At 41.4% G+C, this 25,735-nt stretch overlaps 2 protein-coding genes across 2 annotated transcripts; one reads left to right on the plus strand and one right to left on the minus strand.

Moving 5' to 3' along the window:
- Positions 1–8,634: 8,634 nt before the first annotated feature.
- On the plus strand, positions 8,635–12,848 carry LOC139289603 (ubiquitin carboxyl-terminal hydrolase 2-like). Its single transcript, XM_070911231.1, has 7 exons — positions 8,635–9,878; positions 10,586–10,774; positions 10,861–11,068; positions 11,160–11,369; positions 11,496–11,638; positions 12,263–12,398; positions 12,660–12,848. Exons 1-7 carry the CDS (start codon positions 8,635–8,637, stop codon positions 12,846–12,848), a joined length of 2,319 nt encoding a protein of 772 aa, XP_070767332.1.
- A 419-nt stretch (positions 12,849–13,267) lies between these two features.
- usp8 (ubiquitin specific peptidase 8) lies at positions 13,268–25,121 on the minus strand. Its single transcript, XM_070922572.1, has 19 exons — positions 25,063–25,121; positions 24,144–24,319; positions 23,830–23,974; positions 23,597–23,682; positions 23,351–23,489; positions 22,833–22,875; positions 22,488–22,659; positions 22,150–22,312; positions 21,888–22,029; positions 21,050–21,330; positions 20,423–20,929; positions 19,553–19,627; positions 19,095–19,393; positions 18,202–18,423; positions 17,901–18,111; positions 16,451–16,687; positions 15,926–16,068; positions 15,610–15,742; positions 13,268–14,902 (listed from the first exon to the last, which is right to left on the minus strand). The coding sequence occupies exons 2-19, from the start codon at positions 24,245–24,247 to the stop codon at positions 14,744–14,746; spliced, it is 3,261 nt and encodes a 1,086-aa protein (XP_070778673.1). The 5' UTR covers positions 24,248–24,319; positions 25,063–25,121; the 3' UTR covers positions 13,268–14,743.
- Between the last annotated feature and the right edge of the window lie 614 nt (positions 25,122–25,735).

A 25,735-nucleotide genomic window follows, 5' to 3' on the forward strand; every position in this document is an offset into this window, starting at 1 on the left:
CACTCACACAGGATAGAGGGGAGTCATACTTTCACCACAAGGAGCTTTTGGGGGACATTTTAGTCTTGTTTACTGAAATGAGCCCTTATTAGCCTCCTTTTAATGTATAATCCTATACATTAACAATAGCGTGATATTTTGGAATCCAGGTGAATAGTTTCTTTACCAAAATGTGGTGCGGATACATTAAATATAATAATCTTCTAATCTGTCTCAATAGATAAATGTTTGGCCACATGAGCGAAAAAGGGTGAAAACTAGCGTTTTTGGTTTACACAGTAAAGGTAGCGCCTGAAGAATTGTACTCAAGTACAGTACGTAACGTAAATGTACTCACCACAGCCTTTTTGCTCAATTAAGAATGTGTCTAACATCTGGATTTCCTGCAATGGATAACCCTTAAGTGTTAGGATAGCATGATCTTTTGGCGTCGAGGTGATTTTTACTCTGCAGATTTCTTAAAAGGTAAATATTTGTCCACATGAGCTGAACAGGTTGAAAACTGGCTTATGGTGTGAGTAATTCTCTGTCCAGGCCAGAGACTCATTTAAACTACTCTAACCTTACAGGAAGGGAAAAGCTGTGGTACAAAGGTTGGAGCTGGTTGTCTCACTATAATCAGCTACAGCTGGGCTTGGGTTTTTCACTGCTGCTACTTCCTGCTGGGAAAAATTAGGCCAGCTATGTGTTGTTTTTCTGCTCTCTTGGTAACAATACAACCCTGAGCCACAGTGATTAAACCCTGCAGGAATACTCAGATGAAAGCTAAGGTGATTTGTGCCAAGTGATAGAATAAGAGGAGTGTCTAAAAGACTAAATGTAGGTCAGAATCAAAATGTCATGTCACTGTTTTCATCCCCGTCTCCACATTGTCTCATATCGATTTTGTCTCATTCCTCTTTATCTTCCAGTCTTCGGATTTAATTGTCTGCATGTCTGCTCAGGTGTCAACACTCACATTAACGCCACAGAGGTTTCCTCATTACCACCGTCATGAGACAAACTCTTACATTCTTCCCCTCTGCTGCGACTTCATCCGGTTAGTTAGTTACAACTGCGTGTTGTGTGTTTCTCCTCAGTCTTGCACCTACATACGTCACTTTCTCATGCTCCCTTCTCCTGACTGCCACCCATGCCTCACCCTCTGAGGTCTCCCCCAGGTCCCGGACCTGTCAGGTGTTGTTATAGGTTAAAAATAAAGTCCAGGAACACCAGGATAAGCAGCTCAACTCCCCACCCACCAGCTGACTGTAGCTTAACGCATCGCCTACTAATTCAAGGTCATGGATGCTATTCTCTTTCCTGGAAGGCCAATTAAAACTCAATGTTGGAGATTTCAGCAAAGACCAGGAACCGCTTAAGCTTCTACAGAGTTTCCTCAATGGAAACTACTGAAATGACTTGTGTAGATGCGATGACCTGCTTGGCAGAGGCCTTGCAGTGCGGAGTGCAAGCCTCTAATACTTATCTGCTACAACTTGAGGCTGCTCATTATGGCTCCTCAGTGTCAGACTGTGCGTCCATATTCAGACCAGGGTTGTGCAGAGCGCTGGATACTAAAGTTAGAACACAAAGTGCCTTTATAAATAGACATCAGCTCTCAGGGACCTGCACTTTCAAAGCTTTAACCACTGCCAAAGTTACAGCGTGTCCTGACCGTTGACATCAGATCAGTGTATCATTTTATACGACTTCTGAGCAACCTGCGGGTCAGACGTCAAGTTTACAAATTCCGCATTCCTCGCTGGAGAGCAAATACAACAGGCTGCTGGAAGTATACAGCAACTTTGTGCTCGCCTCGAGAGCAAAATGATGTATGCATTCAAGTGAGAGTGCTCTGCAGCTTTGGAGAAACTTAAAGCAGCTGTCTGAGTTTGACAAATCTTGTGAGCGTCTTCCAAAGTTACAGTGTTTTTAGTAGGAAATTCCCTCTTTGTGTTGGCGATCTTCCACTGCAGCTCAGCAAGGAAACTGTGGAACACAAAAAGGGAATTTCTGAACTAACACCACTGTTAATTTAAATTTATACCCACTTGATTTGGCTAATTCAGACTGCTGAAACCTCACATTGTGTCATTTTTGCACAGAACCAAGACTGTGGACTGTGTCCCCCATCTCTCATGTTGAAATCACATCAGGAGGGGACTTCTTCACAGCCAACATGGACAGAAGGAATGTTTTAAGATAGACTAAAGATGGAAAAAAACGTATTCTTTAAGCCTGAGTACTTGAAAGTCCACTGTGACTGCAGAACATCATTTTACAAAGAGATAAAAAGCTTTTGCCAAGATTTTTAAAAAGAGTGATTAGGTTAAGAAAAATGCATTAGTCCTCAGTTAGGCGGAACTACAGTGGAGCTGACATGATAAACATCAGTAGATGATTTGTGCCCTCATTCAAAGAAAATTATTATAAAAGCTAAAAGCTTATTAATATTCACAATGTCCTCGTTTCACAATGTTCCCCCTGCTCGCAGAGTAGCAACAGCTGTTCCTGGTAAAGCACATTTACGCAGAGACATGCAATTTAGCTGAAGAGTTTCCATAATAAAACATTTCTTCTTTTGTCTGCAACACATAGAAGCCTCAAAAATATGTTCTTTTGTTCATCTCATGCAATCAAAATATTATGTTGAGCACAAGTTATTATCTTGTACTTTACTTTAAATGAATTGACTTTTCTTCACTGCCATGCAGCTTTCCCTCACAGAAAGTACAAAGCAACCTCAAAAAGGACAGAAATTCAGTTTTATTTCCACTTGGGAAAGTCTCACAATGAGGATCAAAGAAAACACCAGATTCTCCTCAGCGGGAATCATCTGACGTGTGAACTAATGGAGGAACTACAGATTTAGACCATGTTGACCTCGTCCATGAGGCCTGGGGAAATTATTTTTCAGAAGACAGTTCTTTTCAAAAGCTCACAATCTTGAACGCTGACTCACATGACAAGTTTAAACCTTTTGTTGTGTGTATTTTGCTGCTCTGTCTTCTGGCTGCTGCTGTTTGTACATAAGTTACATAAAGTTTTGGATAAAATCCTTTACATGATTTTATTAGAAATGTTATTCATGACTTTTATAATCTCATTTTTGTTTCATTCTGATTTTTGAGGCATATTATCTTATCAACATATATCTTATGTTGTTTGCCTGTAACTCATTGTTATTGCTGCATATCTTGCTCAGGACGCTGATACAGAATCTCAATGAAACTTTCTCCACAACATTGTAGTATTGTTTTTAATATATGTGCCCATTATTCCAGAGAAAGTGGCATTGATACTGAGTGAATTATCCTGGCGAAATAAAACATAAAGACTCGTTCCTACATGATTAATAGAATACAACATCTTTGGGGGGCTTCCAGGGTGCCGTACTAACATTACAGATGGAATAACATATCTGGGATCACTGCACTGTACTCACATAGTTGTAAGAAAATGGCCTCAGGTCTGCAGGTGGCCTGAAAAAAAAGAAAGAATGAAACTTATCAGTTGTCCTCATTTTCAATTTTATGGCCAGTTTTCCAAGCACCACACACAAGCAGGCCTGCATACATTCCCACCACAATAACAATTCCTTGCATTTTCCAAAACAAAGTTGACCTCTTTGAGGGCGTGGATGTTTCCACTGAACGGCTTCACTCAAAAACACAGACATTTCAGTATCAGACAAAGGTACAGAAACACAACTGTTTATCTAGATAAACTGACGTACAGTATTGTGTATTTTCTGGCAGAAACGTAGCATAATGTATTTTTCCACACACCTCCCGGAAGAGACCACAGCTATAATTAGAAATGCAGTTTCACACAACACTGCCGTGTTTTGCCTTTTTATTCATATACATTGGCATTGCTCATGAATTAGTGAACACCCTGGTACCAGAGCATGGCAGACAATTTGTTCCTCATAAAAGAACAAGTGTGTGTGTGTTGTTTGTGTTTGTGTGTATCACTAAACCTACCAGAGTGCAGGGAAGTGAACAGCATCAGCACTTGTGGTGTACTGCGAAATTCAGTGACTCAATGTTCTTGCTCATTCTTCAAAATGAAATTTGAATTAACCAAGTACACAAACAACTACGTGTGTGCCTAATGCATATAATGAATGGTTGTAGAAAGAATTCACCCAGTCAGCATGTGGCCAACACAAGACCGAGCAAGACAAGATGTCATTATAAGAAGTCCCTGTGGTGTGTTATTAGTCAGACTAAACTCATGTGACCTTTCACAGGTTATTAACAGAGGAAATTATGTTTCACCTCCCCTGACATCTTTTTATTATTTACTCTGTAACTTTTTTTTGATTTCTCCTCAGTGGTGAAACATGTGAAGTACTCAAGTACAATTTTGAGGTACTTTGTATTTGATGCTACTTCTCCACTACATTTCGGAGGAGAGATATTGTGCTTTTCACTCTACTACATTTATCTGAAAGCTGTAGTAACTAATTACTTTTTACTTTTAGATTTTTTTGTACACGACATGTAATCAGTTCATAAAATGGATTAAACAGCCTAACAGTGCATAAAAAGTAAAAATAATAGTTTGACAGTGACAAGCTCCAAAATAAATTAATACATACAAGATATCTTCATTTGCTTTACATTAAAATGTAGACACGCCATAAAGCATACCCTGCTTTATCGTCTATTTTACTCTAAATGGGACCATAATTTACAAAATGAGCATCATGCTGTATTGAAGAAGAATTGAAACTAGTAATTGAGACCAAAAACCCACCAGGAAAATGTTTACTGAGGTAATAAATCAATTGAGAAGTAGGGTCATTTTCTCATAGACTTACATACAATCGGACTCCTTTTTGCAAACAGTGGAGTCGCCCCCTGCTGGCTATTAGAAAGAATGCAGGTTTAAGGAACTTTTGGCTTCACTTTTCAGACATGGTGCTTGGTGTTAATACATCTACTGAAGAAGCCTGTCGAAAAGGCACCAAAGCTCTGATTGTTTCATCATTTATCTTTTTTGTCTTTGTCCATCTGTTTCCCTGAGAACAGAAGCAATTTACAGAAAAACTAAATGAGTAGGGGTTGTAGTTTCTGAGGCCTGGGTTTTCTGACTTGTTAATGAGAAGTCGTTTAATCGAAAGGAAAAACAGCTTCAGTGCTGGAATAGTGTTTACAGGAGATCATTTGAGTGGTGTTGCACTGCAAAATATCGCCTACATATGTATCACTTCAGACTCCTACATAAAATCAAATCATCACCTTTGTGATTATTCCGTGTGTGGGTGACATGAACCGGCCACTTCGCAGTAAAGCACATCCTGTAACAGTGGATCCTGGATTATGTTTTCTGAGGGTAAATGAATAGGTCTTATATTAGAAAGTGCAGAAAGCTCAAAGGGCGTACCGAAGGAAAGAAGACGTCCTTTGATATTAGAGGATTAACATATTTTGAGCTTGAAAGTGGATTTGAATTATGCAGGAGAGCTTCCAGAGCCCTCGAGGTAATTGTGTGATTCTTCCACCCCCAACGACAGAAGGCAGGGTATTGTCACAACGCCCTGGTGCTGCAGCGTGTACAGTAGATTCACTGTGGAAAAAAACACTTATCAAAGACTGTTATTGTTTGTTCGGCTTGTTTAGACCTATGTGTGCATGACAGGACTGTACAGTGTTAGAGTCACATCATTCTGTTTTAATCAAACAACATTATCTATACTATTAGAGACACCTGCAGCCTACCTTGTTTGCACATACTTTGTTTTGGAGGTTACTAAGACTAATGCAGGATTGTTGAGAAATGAACTGGGGTGCTTTGGGGACTCATTTTGTAATTTTGATCTTAATTAGTCAAAACAATGCTAAGAAATGCCTTGTCATTGTGTCTTCATTGCCAAATACATCTGAAATTCACAGCCAAACCACTTGGAATATTACAATTGTGCTGAAGCCAAAATAAGAGCTTCCAACAGATATTTCTGTTCCCATATGGTGAATGTTGGATAAAATCTGTAGAAACAAAATGTGTTTTGTCAAAACACAGAATGTTGGCTGAATAATTTGGCTGAAATTGACCAGACTTAATTTGTTGAACTGGTCTTGCCCCAACGGAAAGAGCTCTGTGAACAAAAACACCACTGTTGTTGACGTTAACACACCTGAAACCAGGAAACCGAACTCACAAGTTAACATCTGCACCTCTGGATCTGCATCTGCAGGAGCAGCAGCAGTTTAGACCCGCAAAAGTAGACATGCGGATGTGTGCTATATACAGGCAAGAAAAGTAATAGCCTCTACAATTGTTACACTTCTATGCAATGGGTGTGCAGTGCAGTGCCTTTTGTTTTTCTAGTTGCAATTTGTGTATGTGAGCGTTTGAGGATTTATACGTTACATTTTAAACCTGCAAATGTTTGTTTAACTGGAACATATGCGACTGAAAGCAGGGAGAAGACTGCTGTCTTACACGACGGGTCAGTTTGAGAGGAGAGAAGGTGGCACTCTAACTAGATATCCACAGGCACACGGTGGCTCACATGGATTAGAAATTGAGGAAGACTCTTTATGAATGATTTACTAACATTCACACCTGCAGGTTTGATGGTTTATTATTCATGTAAAGTGAGAAACTTTTTTTAATGATTTACCAACATTTCCAACTGTAAACAACTTGATGGCCTGTTTATGTGGATTAGTATTTACTCGTGGATTAACAACATTTTTTCCATCAAGTGTTAAAGTTGTGACCTATAACTTTCTTAACCTGTAGGGGGTGATATCATCACATCTAAAGTGACGTTGCTGATGCTTTCCTTTCCTGTAGGCCACACAGGTTGGCTCATGTAGAGTAGCTAGGACTGTAACTAAACAGCTCACCCTTGTGGAGAATCTGATATTGAGATTGTTGTGTTAATCCCAAAAGGTGTACCTCCAGTTCATGTGCTGATAAATCTGCCTTTCTTTCATTACCACTGTGCTGTTGACCACTAAACCTTGGACAGTAGTGCTGCTCACTGGCCAACAGATCAGGTTGTGGTTGTGCTGGACAGCTTCCAGGTCTGAATCTGAGTGTAGAGGCAGGAGAGCATTCACTCTCTGCAAACTGAAGGTTTCTATCTTCTGAGAAACAAACAAAGACCTTTGTGTATGACATCACAGACAGCATTGCCTAAAACCACCCAGATTCTTGCTTCTTGTTATGAAGCTGCATGGATCAGAAAAACAGGAGTTTGTCTGTTGAATGATAGATTTCCACTTTAATCCACAAACTCAGAGGCCTGCTTTCTTTTGTTTGTGCAAAAGGGAAACACTGATGGCGATACATACAGGATACACTGTTAATAGATCAGAACTGATAGCACTGTTAACTTTGTTGTTCATATTCAGACTAGTATAGCAAGATCAAATGTGTCTGTATTACTCTTTTATTTACATGCATATTCTGATATAAACAACACCATCAAAAACATTCATGACTTCAGCTGTTTGCTTCTTGTTTCCTAGATTTTCTTGTTGTCTGGTGTTAGTCCATGTGATAAAGGACCAATAACCAATTTGGAAATGACAGCATGTTCCAGTGCTGTATCTGAATGTTGGTGATGGGATGACCCTTTTTATTAACTTTTAGATCACAGATTGTGGCTTTAGGAATAAACTCAAGAGTAGCAGGCCAACAGCAAGACATGCCGGTCCTCCACAGGCAATTCAGCACAATCCGCATGCAAAATAAGAATGCATTTGGGTGCACGGGTGACGCTGGGACAAAATCACTCACCCTCCACCGCAGAGACCCGGGTACAATCAATGATACTGATTCCAAAAAAAACACAAATTGTACAGTGCTTGTGGGTGGGACGCCAGTGAGGGGCTCATGTCCTTGTTGCTGCACTAGCGGCTCCTACTGGCTGGTCACAACACCTGCATGGAGTGGGGTGGGATCTGGGGGACATTTCAAACACTGCACGGCTGATGACACCGACCGTAGCAATAGTAGTGAGAGAGGTGCAGTGCAATTGGCTATTCCAGAGTGGGCAGAAAAAATGGCAAAAAGAAAACATAATAAAAGAAAAAATAAAGGATGCTATTTCTTACATAAAGTTAAATCTGCATCTAAAAAATTATTCTACAGAGACCCATCTGATGGAGTGTATGAAAGATTGTTTAGACATCATAATATGACTGATAGTTACACTATGAAGAAAACTGATGAAATATATGTGTTCCTCTTAGCTTCTAAATGGTTTGCTAAATGTCAAGCCAAACCCTGAAATTACACACAAGAGGACAAAAACATGTCACGAGAGCTAAAGTCAAAGGGTTGTGTTTATAGGTTGCCAAGACACAGTTGTCTGGCTACAGTGGATGCCTGGTGATTTACCTCAGAGTGTGTTTCACCTGAGAGCAGATCAACGCGCACACACACACACATACATACGTGTACAGTACACACAAACACCCTGTAGGATAAGAGAAACACCTTGAGTGCACTGTGTTCGGTTATCTTCTCATTTCTTCTCACAGGGAGGAATTTCAGGCACACAGCAGTTTCTTTTTTGTGTCTCACGTCTTGCCATGTCATAGTGGTTTCAGATCAGAGGTCTCTGTTGTGAGAGAAGCCGTCACTATTTTGAGACGGCGTTTTCTTAGACCAAGCAGAGAGGCTAAGATGAAGGCCAAGGCTTTGTCAGTGACGGAGTGCACTTGGATGTCAGAGGAGTGCCAACTGGTGGATGAGCTGCATGGAGATCCCCAAAGTGACGGCCTGTGTTTACCAAACATCTTCAGGTCCAGAAAGGTGAAGCCGCTCACTAGGATTCAGACTGGACCCACTTACCAGGTCTACTATACAGCCAGGGAGCTCCTGCTGGAGGTGCTGGACAGAAGAGCCGTCCGGGAGCTGATCAGGAGAGCTGCCGGTGTGAAGGCAGGAGCTAACCGTCCGTCATACAGCCAGAGCAGAGAGCAGAGTGCAGATCTCTCCGAGGGGGAGTATGGCGAGGCGTTAACATGGTTCTCTATAGTCCTACAGAGCGGTCTGTCTGTAGGAGAGAACTGCAGCTTTGGCTCTGAGCTGACCCTAAAACTGGATGGATGGCAGGGTGTCCTGAAGAGAAACAGCTTCCAGTCCAATCTCCTGTCTCTGACTAGACTGGAGGATGGAGACAAGTTGGAGGCCCTCTCTACTTTCTATAGGCACTTAACCAGACGCTACCAGGCCTTATACACACCCGGTCACAACCTGGCCGTGAAGAAATACCAACTGTCCTACGAGCAGGGTCCTTGCCCTCTCCATCTTGCCCTCCTCTGTGACATGAGCTCGGGGTTCATCTGTAACATGTATCTGTACTGTCCGGAGCAACTCCAGAGGCAGAGTAGGAAACCTGTAGTTGAACAGGTGGTCAGACACCTGCTGAGACCTTTCTGCAGCCACAGACACCCGGTTCAGCTGGACAGCTCTGCTTGGATGGAGGGCAGACTCACGGACATCTTCTCCGGATTAGGGGTCGATATTAACTTTGTTCCAACTGTTAAAAGACCAGTCACGGACCCAACATCACCTTCATGTCCACCAGTCATGCCGCATCAGCTCCAGCTCACATCTGAGGACTCACCGTCTCAGCTTGCAGCCCACCTGCAGGGCTGGACCGGACCTGCTCTGTTTCCTCAAGGATCAGTGGCAGACGTGTTCCTCCCAGGCCTCTGGGCAACGCTACACATCATCTGCATTAACACGTTTATGCTCCACTCTCTGCAGAACCAGGGCTCAGGCAGGCAGGTCCACCTGACAGAGTTCACCAGGACTCTGGCCTCTCAGCTAGCCGTAGACAGCAGCGTCACTGTGCCTGCTCTGCCACGGCTAAACAGCACTTCGTACCAAGGGACAAGTTTAACAAATGTTTCTAAGCAAAGGTTGGTCTCACTGTTTGTTCTAGTGTTTCAATTCAAGCTAATAGCTTTTCACGATATTAGATGTTTGAAAAAAAAATACCCAGTGGTACATTGAAAACTTTCTATTTTTGAAAGCATCTGATCTCTACACATATTTGTATCAAGGCTCATTAATTCAATGATAAATGAAATGTGGTATTAAGTTCTCATCATTAAATTAAAAGAGACAGTTGGAAAGGAAGTAATATATGTGCTAATAATCTGTATTAATGCAGTATAGTTGGCATATTATGTACAAAGTGCAAGTTTAGAGTAAGAAGATACAGTACACTGTATATAAGGTAACAATGCAGCACTCCGACTGTAAAATGGGTTGATATTTTTTAAAGGGCTGCAACTAATGATTATTTCTATTAATAATTAATATGCAAGTTCTTTTTTCAATTAATTGATTATTTGTTTAGTCAATGACCTTTGACAAAACGCAAATATATTCAATTTACAACATCATCACATTTGAAAAACTGGAGCTAGCAAATGTTTGACATTTTGATAAATTCCTAAAATTAATTATCATTTTTCTGCTGATTAACTAATCTATTCAGCTACAGAAAACATATTTACAGTTTTTAATGTTGTGACAATATGAATTTAAGATACAATGTGCAGCACTGCACAGGAATAAGGATGTGGTTCTGTCGCTGGTCTTGCAGGACAAACACTATCAGCTGTGGTCAGATGATGGAAAAAGAGAAACGAGGCTGCAGCTCAGCAGCGAGGCTGAACAGACCAGGAGTGTGCGGTTTGGACAACTCCGGCAACTCCTGCTACTTAAACGCTGTGTTACAGTGTCTGTGCTCCACCGTGCCCCTCGTGGAGCACCTCCTTAATCAGGACACTCGCAAAGAGCTGGCGAGGTAAGACCACCCGCCATTTCTCGTTTTGGCTCTCTTGAATGTTGACAAGTCATGTTTTCCCACCGGTTTAACCTCTGTTCATGCAGGTCTAAGTGCCGGGTGGCCGAGGTGTTTGTGCGCCTGCTGGAGGAGATGTGGATGGGAAGGAGCTCCAGCTGTGCCCCTGTGGAGGCCAGGTCTGTGCTGTGCTCCATCCTTCCCCAGTTCAACAACTACTCCCAGCAAGACGCCCAGGAACTGCTGCTCTTCCTCCTCAACGCACTCCACGACGACCTCAAAAAGGTGCAGCGACATGTCTATCACGTCACTCTCTGTGGCATACCACTACACCTACAGAAAGAGTAAATCTGTGTGTATGTGTGTTTACAAGGTTGCAAAGCGCCAGATGCGCTCCTCAGTGCGACAGCAGAGACAAGACCAGAATAGAAACTGTGCTACTGCAGCGTGGGAGTCCACCATTGTCTCACATGTGTTTGAGGGCCAGCTGAGCTACATGACCCTCTGCATGCACTGTGATCACCAGGCACACAGCACACAGACCTTCACTGTACTGTCACTACCGATTCCAACAGACATTATCAAGTGCTCCATTCAGGTACCTTTTAACAGCGGCAGGTGCTTGCAGCTCCCGTTTTGTATCATTAAAAAAATCATCCAAACTGTATGCATTTAAAGATATTTGTCTCGTTCTTTCTCACAATTCTGTCTTTATATTGTGCAGGATTGCCTGTCACTGTTCTTCAAGCACACAACCTTGACCGGGGGAGAGCAGATGCTGTGTTCAGTGTGTGGGCTGAGGAGAGAAACAGCTGTCCTCACTTGGATGAACAAACCTCCCGAGATCCTCATGTTGCACCTGAAACGGTGGGTAGAAATGTGTCATGATCTATTAAGGTGACACTTTGTAGTAAGTGTACATGTTAAATTGCTGAATCTTTAGATATCGTGAACGAATGCAAAAGATTTAGGACATCTAGGACTTAAATATTGATAAAACAATCACACCTAAAAAGGTCCACTCAGCAGCTGGTCTGGGGCTTTCAGTCATGTCACATGATCTTTGCCCAGTTGCCATAGAAATGTAGATGTTCAAATTGCCATTTTTTCAGAGCAATTTAGGGACTTCTGGTCCATGTTGGCTTCATTCTTGGCCTTGAAAAGCCGTTGGCGACACTAGCTCGTCTAGTCGTATGATAATTAACGTCATCAAATTGTTCAGCCTCATCAAAAATAAAGCCCAAAGTATATCTCTGTAACTGAGACTTTGGTCTGCTCTTATCAATGATAAACTTCTATTTTATTTAGTTACACATTCACAAATAACGTCACAAGCTTTAGAAAACCAGAAATCAGAAGATTTTCTTATACACCAACATGAGCGATGTATTCTATTATGAAGTGCAGCTGTGTGTAAATACCCTGGAGATACTGGAAAGTTAATGTTGTGGGTATCTTCTTTAGTCAATGTGATCTTCATCTCCTCTGCAGGTTTGGTTGTAAGGGGAAGAACCAGGTGAAACTGAGGACTAATGTTGTGTTCTCCCCGACGCTCGATCTCACCCCATTTCTATCCAGCTCGGTGCAGAACACCTCATATTCTTCATACCACCTATATGCTGTTGTGGTCAGTAAACACTCTCACACACATATACTAGGAACCCTACTTGCTAAATTAATTGTTGAATCATTTTTTGGGATGGCATCATGTCACAACATGCTGCAGAATTTCTTACATGATGGCTACACAAAAACTGTGTACATCACTTGCTAAAATAAGTAAAGTAAGTCTGCAATGAAAACAATGGAGTTTTGACTTTGTCCACAATTTCCTTCTTTTCTATCTGCCTGGGGAATTTTCCTGTAAATTAATCCCTTCCCTCTCTAGAACCATGCAGGTCACCTGAACATGGGTCACTACACAGCCCTGTGTCAGAACGCCTTGACTCGGACCTGGCACTGCTTTGACGACTCAGCAGTCAGAGAGGTACAGGACAGCCTTGTGCAGTCTCCAAATGCCTACATGCTGCTCTACAGCCGCAAGCCCTTTCAAAAGCCAAAGATCCATGGACTCTGAGCTCTCCAGCTAGCAGGCCAAAACCATGAGGGGACTGAGTCTCAACTTTCTTTTTGTCGTTTGGATTTTATATTTTGATACTTGTTTTTAAACTGTCCATCGTGAGACGGACATTGTTATACAAGTCCAATGCTTGAATCTGCTCCTCATCAGTCAGACTACATCTCTGATGCTTGTTTTTCTGCTGGCTTCTCCATACCTGTGCTCCAAATAAATTTAAAGATCCAGCATTGACTTGCTTGCTATTATTACAGCCAACTGTTGTATTAGTGTTGTAATATTTATAAACCATATTGTCTCATAACCTCGGGAATGAAGGGACTAGAGGATTAACGGGTTTCATTCAGTCAGTCTTTTGCCTGTACTGTACTTTTGTGATTACCTGATATATCCTGAAACAGCCATTCAGACACAAACAATATTTTGAAGCAGTTTTAATAAATAGTCATATGAGTTGTTTGAGGTTAATATAATCGTTATATCTGAAACAATGCTTTTTAGAGCAATAAGAAATAAAATCAACATGTACAAGTAAAAAGAAAACAGATTATGATCTCATGCTAGGCAATAAAACTGTACTCAGGGAGTAGAGAGTCAAATCCTGCCACCTCAGATCTCTGGTCCATTCAGAACAAATATCAGTATACTTTGTGCTTGCTCTCGTCAGTCAGTCAGTCAGTCAGGCAGTCAGGCAGTCAGTAAGTCAGGCAGAAAATGTTGACCCTAACGCACTGTAAGTGAATAAGGTCAATTTCTTATGTCTTCATATTCTTCCGGGTCAGTACTGTAAAATTAATCAGATAAATCTAAATTCCAGCCTCCTAGAAACATCCTTCAAAACCAGCATCACTGGTACAAGCCAAGAAGGATGCAAAGATCTCCCAGTCATTTTATCCTCTAAATACTTTTAGCGTTTGAATATAATAATGTAAAGAGTTAAGTATGTTTAACAGAGATTAAATTCTACAACAAACTTTATAGAAGCAGGTAGGTGACTTCTGTGACTGAAAGACAAGATCTCAGCATCAGCGTCGTTTTAAAGCATTCTGAGTCGAGTATTACTGTCTGCTGTTAAACGTGTTGTACATAAACAACTTAAATTGATTGCATATTGTGTGAGTGCAAGAGTGTGGCTAATATGAACAATCAGCAATCTCAATTCCCTCTTCTCTTTAGGAAGAATGCAAAATTCAACACACAGTCTCTTCCATCCTCTTTAAAGATCATGTTAAACATCAGAGGGCTATTGAGTTAAACCCCTAAATCAAATGGTTTGTCTTTATGAATACGGAATATGATCGCTGCTACTTTCAAGAAAAAGAAAAAAAACAACAACATTTGGTCACTTAACAGAGAAACACCTTGCCCTCGGATATTTACATTTTAGAATGTGCAACATCAGCATTGGTTAAGTATGTACATGGCATCTAACTGTTAACCCCGGTGTATGCACAGCACAAGAAAGCTGAAGATCAGTTCGGCGATACGGCCATCCACACTGAGTGCAACAGAAATGACAGTGAAGAGCATCTGAACCAGCTGTCAGCCCTACAACACAACCATCAAGGTATAGAAGTCGGAGTAAAAGAGCATCTGATTAGTCTCTACATTATCAGTAATATGAACAGACGGCATGTTTTAACAGGTATAGGGTCCTCTAGTAGCTGAAGCATTGCACAGTGTGCCTGCACCTTTCTCCCATCTGCCACAGACGGGGATCTCATAGCCACTCGCTCAGGTACGTCCTCGCGTGCACATACGCGACTAGTTAACCCGCAGCTGCGTGCACCAGGTCCTCAGAGCTGTGATTTTAAAAATTAAAAGAAAAACAACCTCTAGGCTTGAGTGCCGCTGCCCTGGTGTAGTTTTCTCTCTCTTCATGTCCTACCGCTCCATCACAGGGTGGAGTAAAACAGGATGTAGGCTGCGGAGGACTTGACAGAGGAGGTGGAGATTTCGGACACCTCGTGGTCATCAAACTTGTACCAGCGCTGTTTGACGCCGTTCTTACAGTAGCCTGTGTAATGGCCTCCATCTAAACCCCCGTAGTGGTTCTGGCAGCAGAAAGAAGAAGGTTAAGCTTGTTTAAACAGATCGATAGATCATCATTATATTTAATTATTACTTATTCAAAACTGCAAGCCTCAAATATTTGTTCAATTTGTTATTTGTTTTGTGTTCTTAACAAACCCTCCAAACTCGTTCTCATCTAACCTGACTGTAAGTGTGTGTGTTCTTTTAATGTGTACACATACTTATAAAGACAATAGACCTGATTCTGATTCAGAGAAGAACACCTCTGTTGGCAGATATGAGCACAGGTTATTTTGTCTTTACTGTCAGTTTGTCTTGCTGTCAAGTGGCCAAAACATTGGTATGCTTAGGCAGCTTGCAGGTAGAACTACATTGTTATTGGCTTACTATCCAACTATTTATGTACTATACCAACCGAAGGACTGACAGCTTTATGAAAAATTTACAACATATAACTACATAGCAAAAGTAATAATACTACATTGTTCTTTACTGTATACTGTCTACGTCCTCTACGTTTGTATTCTTGAGTATACTTCTTTTGGTTTTGGACGACATACTGCATAAGCCTACAGTCTCTTGACCTCTCCTGTAACATATCTTTATTCATTTGTTTGTACTGTTTGTATATGCGCAAACTAAAGAAAAACATTCAAATACAGAACGGTTATTATGATTTTCTTTTAAAAATACACTTCACAACAGAATTAATGTCACTTCTACTTACAGAAACTCCATAAAGGTTGTATCTCTTCAGGCTCTGTTTGGGACCAATGACGTACTGGGCCAGGTCCAGACTGTCTAGAGGGAAGTCTACAGACGTCTGCAGCTTCTGCTTCCATCTACCCTCATAGGAGAATCTGCAGAAATTACACACATGAAAGAAAAGGAGGGTCAATGTGGTAAAATGCCAAAAATATCAGTCCAGATTAATCTTATTTCCCCAACAATGAAACTGCAAACTGTAAAAAATAGTTAACCACAAGTGACAAAGCATTTGGTCTTAAGTCTACATCTTTTAAAATGCAAATATCGCTACAGACCGTTTTAAGTGCACCAGGAGAATGGGTGGGACCTTCCAGATCTCCAGTTTCTTGGTGGAGTCTCTGTGGGCCTTGCAGTGTCTGCAGAACACCTTGTTGTTGTCGGTCAGCTTCTCTTCCTTGGAGAACAGCCTCAGACAATCCTGCCAAGAAGCAGCAAACATTTCATTAAGTATTACAAAGTAAAAAACTGTTACAGATCATATATCTAAAACTCATTGGCTGGTTGTCTGGAACATTACGGCCTTAACAGGGGAAAGTAGTTTGCGAATGTGGACTCTGCTGTACCCACATTAAACTCAATTATGTAAATAGTCTTTCATTGCCCTCAACAATGAATCTGAGTACTGTAAAGGCAACTGAAGACTGAAAGGGCATGTTTTTATTTTGAGTAGCAATGTGCTTCGGTAAAGAACATGGCCCAAATTTGGTGTTTCTGACAAGCTTAAATGATCAGAAACTGTTAAAAACAGAGAAAACTCCCGCCACACCCTTTGACGCACATGTTTAATGTGTCTGACCGACCTGCAGGGAGCACTTGCTGGTGGAGGCCAGAGGCAGCGACAGGTACATAAAGGTCTCAAATGTCCGTGACTTGCGATGGCAGGTCAGACACTGCACAGTGGATTTGAACTGCCCCTGGAACAGTGCTACAATGATGGACTCGTTCAGCAGCTTGTGCTTGCTCCAGGCCAGGTCCGCTGCCGTCTGATCATCCATGTGGTCGTTGTCCTCCTCCTTGTACCGCTTCCTATTGTCCGCCTGACACCAGAGACGCAAAAACAACATATTGGTACACAGGAAAAACTGCAGCTTTAGATATCAGCAAAACCTGCCTTCATGATCCCACTGAAGCCACTAAATCTATATGACTGATGGCAGAATATACTCGTCATAATTATAATACTGCATTTGGCACTGGGAAAAAACAAACTCAATGAGAACTACAGACTAAAGTGACAAACCTAATAATCAACATCTAATCTCGTTCAGCTTCATTAGCATGCAGGTCAGCCACTTCACTCTCATTACGATAGGCAGGAAGAGATGAAAGGCAGGTTAACACTTGCTAATTAATATCTCATCAATTAGACTGACTGATTTATCAATTAGCCTGGAGAGACAAAGTGGACTGGGACTGGGCCAGCCTGAGGGCAGACAGGTCGGAACATCACACAAAAGGGACTTGATGAGATGGAGAGTGTGTTATGAGAAATGCACGTCATCAGCTGTTACAACCTAACTGGCACCTCATTTTTTGAATTTGAAAGACTGAATAGCTCGTTAAGTATAATGAGGTGAATGTACTACTTCAACTCAACCCCAGGTGGAGACAGTCGTCACCGTATCTCCAAGCTGCCCATTCTACTAAGAACCATCGTCTCTGACAGCTTCAGTGTGGCCTTAACTAGGAAAAATGTCTTTGAAAAATGAAAAATAGCTATGAAATTATCTTTTTCTATCTTTATACCAATTCACCTAGTCCTTCCCCCCATTCAAATGCACATGAAGCCAGAAACGTCATTCGATACAGGCAATGAGGCAATGTCTTGGGTCTACATGCAGAGGTTCTGACAGAGCATCAGACCAGACAGATGCAGACACGCCACACTCACACTGCTGCAGGAGGACCAAGGACACACAGCTATTTACTTACTCTCTAATTTGCCATCAAAATGAAAACCAGTGAAAAAACAGAAAGAAGGAAAATGATAAAAGACTATGTTTTTATTGTTAACAGGCAAATGTGCAACAACATACAGGGGTAGTAGAAGGCAAGCCTTAGAAAGCCAGGGATAGGAATAAATGACTTATTATTTAGTCACTCAATATTTAAGTCAAGGCTGAGAATATTTAGATATTTTTCTTTTCTGCTTCTTTTGCTCCTAGCAGATATCAAAACCTTTTAAAGACTTTATCGACACCACACTGGTGGTTATGTCCTAGAGTTGCATGAAACAAGTGTGTGCACTACCTTGTTGAGGTCCTCATGGAGCCCATCCATGAGGAACAGCAGTAGCTCCTGGGAGTCTTGCTGGTCATAGCAAGCAAACTGCTCATTGATCTTGCCTATGGTGATCTTGAAGTCCCGCGGGCTGATGCACTTGTACAGACCGGACCACAGGGCCTTCATGATCACACCAAACTCCTCTGCCACCTCTCCTTTATGGCCAAGGATGTTGTACCTGGCAGAGGAAGAGAACAGAGACATCATTAAATGTTTCCCTCACACCTGTTTCCTTATGGTAAGTAATTCCACTTATCTGGGCCCTGACCTGTTGATGTCCTCCAGGTAGTAATTGTTGTTGAAGTACTCAGCCATGGCAGGAGTGTTACACAGACACTGCAAGATGGAGTTCATGTAGCATGTGTTGCCCATGTTACGAAGGCCAGTCAGTGATGCACCCAGACCTCCAAATGTAGGATTCAGGTTGCGAATTTTGGCAGCCGAAGGCCGCGCAATCTCCACTTTAGAATAGACTTTAGCAATGGCGGGTCTGGAGGGCAGAGAAGTACAATGAGAGAATACCGGACAAGTTTCTGCAAAGATAAGACTAAAGGAAAAACAATGTCTTATGTATCCAAAGCAATACAGTACAGCTAGATTATGATAATAGATGATACATGCATTGTGAACTTATCACAGTTGTTGATGAACTGCATGTCAAAATATGTCTACACATTTAAGTTCGATCTGGTTTGAATTTGGTTGGAAAGTGAACGTTTTGAAACCCAGTTTACATATTACTGTTGTTTCAACAGCATCCAAAATACTGTATTTCCTTGTGAAACAGGTTCCGATTATATGTTGAAATACAGTGATTGAAATGCTGATAAAAGAACACTACAGACTACACCAGATTTGGCCTCATCGTCTAGGCATCTTTAAATCATAAACTGGAACCAATCCCAATAGGGAGAACAACACAAATGGTCAGCTTGAAATAATAATAAAACCCAAATACAACAATCCTGTAAAAAATACTACCCTTGTGATTATAATGTACATTGTTTTCTCCTCCATGTAAGTGAACTGTGACAACAACATCACGAGCTATCTCTCTTGTGTACTGTCAACAATCTGTTCACAGAGGCAGTATCTACTGGGCTTTACAATAATTTATAATATACAGGGATTTGTATTTTTTTGGACATCTGTGTGCCTTACTTGGTCTCTCTGTTTATGGTGGGGGTGACAGCAGCAGTGGTCGGGGCGGTGGCCTTCTTCTGGGCCTCCTCTCTCAGGTCCTGGCTGATATCAGGGGAGGAGTAGGAGCGTTTCAGTTTAGACTGTTCCCGCTCTTGTTCACGGTTGGCGTCTGGCTCAGCTGGTTGCGGTGGTTTCTGTTTGACTGTTGGCGGTGTGGAGGGTGGGGTCTGGGGAACAGTGACTTCAGGAGGGTACAGGTGGACACGGTTGGTTGGGGAATGGTAGTATCGGTAGGTCCCCGTCACTGTGTCAAGGAACTAGCCAAAAGTGGAGGGGTAAACATGAAAAGAAATAGAACAAACAATTATTCCTCAATTAAAATATATGCCTTTTTTTTACATAAACTTAAATCTTCTAGAGCTCTAAATGAGAAATATTATATGGGTTGAAATATTTCGGGTTTAAACATCCATTACCTTCATCCAACCGTCTGGAAGGCCTGGTACACTCCTACCCATCTCCTCACTCCTGGCTCTGGTAAGGGGCTCCCTCTGTGGATTAAACACACACTGACTTCACCTAAAAGTTCTCTACAAATATAATTATGAGGGAGTTTCATAGTGAGGGTTATTTCTGAAGCCCAAAGTCACGGACATGTCTGGCATTGTTCAACCATAAAACTGTATGACTCATGTACCAAACATCCTTGTTTTTCTGAAGCAGAAAATGATTACTGCTAGAAACAAAACTAATTTGAGAATGTCTACAACACTAATCCGTGTCCAGTATCACATTTAACAAAGTGCAGACTTAATATGCATATGTGGTTGTTGCATTTACCTATCAAATTGTTTATGATTTGCATCTGTCATACACTCCACTCAGACTGACTGTGAGGCAGGTTAAACACACGACGCCTGTCAATCTGAATGGGTCAATGCGCATGAGCCGGCTTTAGCCTCCTGACCTGGGTTGACACTGCCTCGAGTTAAATGACGTTTAAATGTCAATAACAATGAATTGACTCCCAGAAGAGAGAGAGATAGATAACCAGCAGTCTCTGGGTCAAATGTGGATTAAATAGATCAAAAAAATAAATTATTTTTATTTTTTTTTAAGAATTGTCTTTCAGGCTCTACTCTTTACTACTAGGCTTCACAGGAGCTTTAAATCCGGTGGCTGTGTGTTTATAAGTATATGGACATGTGGATTTGTGGTTTCATTGTCTAAAATGTAAGAGAACAGGAAAGGATTTCACACATTTAACATTTTTGTACACGCACCTTCCCACGAACACAGGGGTGAAATGAAACATCAAACTTTAGTGGTGATTAACGAGAACTCACCTTAATTTCACTAACAATATGGTTGGGAGCAGGCGAGTCCAGAGACATACTCTTTGAGGGGGTGTCAGAGTTCTGCTCCTTTCCCCTCCTCTCTTTATCGTCCCACACCCTGTTCTCTTTGTCTTCCTCTTCTTCTGCCTTCTGCCTCTCCAATTTCTTTTTCTCCTGATGTCCGTTCCCCTCCTCTTCCTTCTTCCTCTTCTCACTATCATCCCTGTCTAGCCTATCTTTCAACTCCTTCTGTTCCTTCTCCCGCCTCTCCTCCTCTAAACGACGCTCCTTGACGCGTTTTTCCTGCTCTTGTCTGGCCTTCTCCATCACTGCCACTGCCTCAGAGTGTATCTGGCTTTGTTCTTCTTTAGACAGAGAGGTGCTGGAGGTGAAGGGTGGTTTGACTGAGCGGTCAGGGATAACTGGGCCATTCAGGGTGGAGTCCTTTGCTGACCCATTCTGGTTGGGCTTAGGCTCGTCAGACACCCGTACAGAGGGTTTCTTGGTACGGTCAAACTGGGACAGGAGTACAGGAGGATAAAACAAAACATGAGTGATGTTTAGACATTTGTACTCTCCAAAAGTTAAATAGTTATCAGTGTAGATAATAACCAATAAATAAATAATAAACAATACCTGTGGGAAGGCCTTGGATGTTGCAGGTGACTGGCTGGATGTGCCTGCCGCAGGGCCCTTGTTATTAAGGTCCAGCCCAGAATTTGTGGAGCGTGTGACGGGGGAATCGATGGTGTCTGGCAACCTGTCAGTAATCATGGAAGTTTTAGATGTGGGGGGTTCTGCTGGTGCAACCCCGTTCACCAGCACAGGAGCTGCGGGTTCCTGAGGCTCAGGTGTAACCTCTGGTTGAGGAGGGGTCGGAGGCTTTGGTTCCTCTAGGGATGGGTAGCTGAAATTCACTGTTAAAAACATCAAAGAAAATAAATACATCTAAGAGAGAATCATTTTGTTAGAAACATTAGACTAAAAGAGTCCAGCTACACTTTATGAGTAAGACAAGATAATATTTTTTCAAACTGTATTCTTATTTTAGTTTCATCTCACTGTACTGTAAGACAAACCTTTACACTGCTACTGGTAAAGAACGGAGGCTCTGAGCTGGAATACCTAGTTATGATGTGCAATATAGTTAATGTAAGAACATGTATTTTAACAGCAATTTCAGGTGTGCCACTAAAATCTGCTTTGGAAACTAGTGTGTTTATTTATATTTTGGATAAAAACAGTTTCCTATAGTAAGAGACCACTAAAAGCTGGAGACAGATTTGATTTGTTTGGTGTTTTTTAGGGTGCAGGAAGAGAACATTCACTTGAATTTACTAATGTATTCATTTGCTTTTACAATTTCTTAAAATAAAATAACAGCAGCTACATTAACACAAACCCTGGCAATAAATTAACTGAATAATACAAAGAGCCAAAGCTGTAACATGCGTGCTGTGCTGGTGATACTCACACTGAGGGAGGGTGCTGATGATATTCTGCCTCGGGGCCCGAACTTTAGCGTTGGTTGTGTACATGGGGTAAAACAACAGCCAGTTCTCGTAGCCTCCCTCCAGCACCAGTGGCTCACTGCGCAGTATGGTGATGCTGTCCCACTGTGGAGCGTGCAAACACATTATTGTACCTCTCAGGAAAATTCTGCTGCTGTTATTCACACTCCAAGAGTCACACATAAACAAATGCCCAAAAGCCAACCCACACACACATACAATTACCTTAAAGAGAGCATCTTTGAGGCTCTTCAAGGTGGTGCCCAGTGCAAGGTCAGTGACAGAACTGAACCAGTCCAGCAGGATTATATAATCCACAAATCCCCGCCGCCTCCAATGCTCTTTGGACACCTCTGGCAGCTTTACCTCAATCTGATTCACAGTGATTCTGAAAAGTCATTACATTTAGTTTAGGAGGTCAAGTTTGGGAGTTGATACTTTTTTCCTTTTATTGTTTGACAATGACACAAACACCTTAACAAAGGAAATCATCACTCCCAAAACCAGACTACAAATTACACATTCAGCATCAGATCAAAACTATCAGGCATGAAGCCTCTCACCCTGGGCTGATGGCTTCCTCAGGCACGCAGATGCAGGTCTGGGCTGGGACCTGAATGTGAGACTCCTCAAATTCCCCGTGGCTGCGGGCATCCATGACAATTATTGTAATCGTCTGGTCCTTCATCATGTGGAAAAGTTTCTCAGCTGTGATCCCACCAGCTGGCAACGCAGCTATCAGATAAAGTCATTAAATCAACACAAGAACTGTAAAAACAGTTTCAAATTCAAAAAAGAGTTCATGGGTTTAGGATGAAACACAATTGCAGACAATTTCTTGGTTTATACAATGATTTTAGAAAGAATTACACAGGTTTATCAGACTTCTTTTGTGTTACTCAGTTTACCTTTTGAGGATGCAGTCTTCAGTTCATTCTGTTCTCCTTTTACCTGACATACAGACATGAAAGAATCATCTTGTTAATAAACGAACTAACTTGACTGCTTCCATTTGGCTTGATTTCTTCTTAGATAAAATAACTAAAATCATAAAAAAATACTTATAACAATGCCATTCACATATTTGCTAATTTAGCTAGTAGGGCTGCTGTTTGTACTGGTATAAAGTGAACTGTAGACTTAAAACTGTGTAAATCCAGTGAGTGTAGTTTCAAATAAAACCCCAACATGTTCATTTTTAATCACAGAGTCCATTATAATGTCTGACTGGGCAGATGAAAAAGTTTGAAGGTTTTAATCAGAGGTTTAATTAAATGTGTAGTACATGTTTTACTAGGCTCAATGAAAAACTACAACCTGAGCATCCACTTGCAAAACATCACTTTTAAATACACATTGACTAAAGTACTTTTCATTGGAATTGCCTGCCTCATGTGAATATGCTTCAATATGAAGACGTCTCTACCTTTTTGCTGTCCTTCTTGTTTGCTGATGCTTTTGGAGAGCCTCGACCACCATCTTTCTCTGTTATTTCCTCCCTCCTTTTCTTCTCCTCTTGTCTCTCCTTCTCCTCAAGTTTTTTTCGAACCTCAACTTCCTCATACCTGTTTAAAATGTGAAGATGAACATGATTTCATGCTGATGTCATATCTTGCAGCTTATGCATTCCATAATAAGGTGTGTACACTCTCAGACAATCAAAGCCTCTAACCTGAGTTTAAGGCTTTCAGAGAGCTTCTCCGCTTCTTCAATGGCTTTCTTAAAGCTGTTTGGCCCGAGCATGGTCATGTAATACTCCTTTGGAATAGAAAAGAGTTACTCAGAAATAACCAACTTCAATTCTTTATACATTTCCAGTGGTCACAAGTTTTTACATAAAACACTTTGGTTTTGTATCAAAAATACACTGAAAGAAGTTATAATTTAACAATTCTTAAACTATACCGGTTGCTGCTTGAAGTCTGGTCTTTTCTTGATGATGTCATATACAGTTAAATACTTCATGTACAGCACATAAGATTTCTCCTCATCTCGGTCCAGACGACACTCCTCTGCCGCCTTGAAGATTTTGCAGGCACTCTGAACATAGCTGCAACACAGCAAATTAGAACAAAAAAACAAAACACTTTCATCTTTATGTGATTGCAATGTCCTTGGTTCAAGTTTGACTGGGGACGTTTGTCGCATGTTATCCCCATCCCCATCTCTCGCCATATAGGATTGATACCAGTACACATGAAACCTAATGTTAACGTTACCTTCTGGTGCTCGTCTTGTCTGGCTTAATTTCAGCCTTTTTATTGAGTTCACCCAGAGATGTGGACAGATACAGATCCTTGACCCCGTTGGATACTGCAGGCATCTTCGCGGGTGTGTTCAGTCAGAACTCACAGGCAGACAACCGGTCAGTGCAGTACACAAGCTCTGAACATCTCTGCAAGAATATTTATGATAGCAAAATAAAGTAAACACACGCTGCTTCCAAACCAATTTATGTTTCAAATCGCATCTGGGTTTATTACTGAATAACATTAGCAAGCTAACAGTTAAGTTCAGTAGCGTCTCAGCGAGTTAACAGTTTAACGAAGTGAGTTTTCACGTGCCGTTAACTGTCACGCAGCATTTAAAAATGGCGAGAATAAGTTGAAAACATGACATGTTGGTGATAAGTTACGTCTAACTAGCTACCGAAGAATGCTGCTGTCATTGTTAGCGTATTAGCCAACATTAGTTAGCTTGTCGTTGTAGTTAGCTGGCGCAGGATATGTCAACATAGACGACAACAACAACATTGAATAGTTTCCTGGCTAACGTTAGCCGCGGCCATCTGCCTCGACTGGGTGTCTGCTAGCCAGCTAATGGACAACTCAATTGCCGTTGTTCAACGTAGGGCATAAACCAACCACTGGGTTAATTTAAACACCGTTTAACTAATTAAACATGAACGTAGTTTCGTTACCTTCCGTGTTAGCCAGCTAAGCTAGCTACGTTAGTTAGCAAGCTACGCTCTGAGCTCACGCAGTAAGCTTTAGGTTAGCTACTGTAGGCTATTTAACTACAGCACAGGTTGTCACGGCTATAATCACATTCAGCAGTAAACACATATCCTCCAATAATAATGCAGACACATATATAGAGGCCGATTGTTTGACAACATAACGTTAATTTAAAAATTACCTCTCTCTGATACGTTGTTTATACTTAAGCTACTTTTTTGACAGCTGATTCCTGATTCCTTGTTCCTCTTCTTCCTCTTCTTCTTTCAGGCAGCTGGCATCCGCTATGTTGCATTACTGCCACCTTCTGGAGTTAACCCTCTGCTTCACTGAGCACTTTCTCTGTCCTTTGTTTTGCTGTATGTCTACATGTGTATCTTCCTGTGAATTTGGAGAAGATAAGATAAAGTACAACTTTAGTCTCAAATGAGGCTCTAACTTTCACCCCCCACACATACACTTTACCAATCTCAAGTGTCACTGAGTAAAATCAGCTACACTGCTCATGTTTTGTGACCTCTTGCCTGCTTGTGGAGTGGGCCAGAAGATAAGTGAAACACATTAACCAGCACAAATCAGTAAAGTTGCATACAGTGGCAAAACAGCACTCTTATGAACTGACATCGAGGCCTTGTCTTTATCAAAGCAAAGATACAAGCATAAACATTTCACGACAGGGAGAGTTGTACATTGACCTGCACTAATAGTTGTATCTGTGGTCCAAAAACTGTTTTGCAATCTGTTTGTACATTATTTTTTGATTGTGCAATCAAACTTTTTTTACTTATATATAATACTGGGTTAAAACGGTATACAGAAGATGAAGTTAATTTGCTTTGCATGAATTTGTCTAT

The sequence above is a fragment of the Enoplosus armatus genome, chromosome 1, assembly GCF_043641665.1.
Source record: "Enoplosus armatus isolate fEnoArm2 chromosome 1, fEnoArm2.hap1, whole genome shotgun sequence".
In the NCBI taxonomy this organism is placed as follows: Eukaryota; Metazoa; Chordata; class Actinopteri; order Centrarchiformes; family Enoplosidae; genus Enoplosus; species Enoplosus armatus.

Coding starts and splice junctions, on each gene's coding strand:
- LOC139289603 (XM_070911231.1), top strand. CDS start 8,635: ATGAAGGCCAAGGCTTTGTCAGTGACGGAGTGCACTTGGATGTCAGAG. Junction 9,879..10,585: donor ACAAATGTTTCTAAGCAAAG/GTTGGTCTCACT, acceptor AAACACTATCAG/CTGTGGTCAGATGATGGAAA. Junction 10,775..10,860: donor ACTCGCAAAGAGCTGGCGAG/GTAAGACCACCC, acceptor CTGTTCATGCAG/GTCTAAGTGCCGGGTGGCCG.
- usp8 (XM_070922572.1), bottom strand. CDS start 24,247: ATGCCTGCAGTATCCAACGGGGTCAAGGATCTGTATCTGTCCACATCT. Junction 18,112..18,201: donor TACCTGGAGGACATCAACAG/GTCAGGGCCCAG, acceptor TTCCTCTGCCAG/GTACAACATCCTTGGCCATA. Junction 14,903..15,609: donor ACAACCTTTATGGAGTTTCT/GTAAGTAGAAGT, acceptor TTCTGCTGCCAG/AACCACTACGGGGGTTTAGA.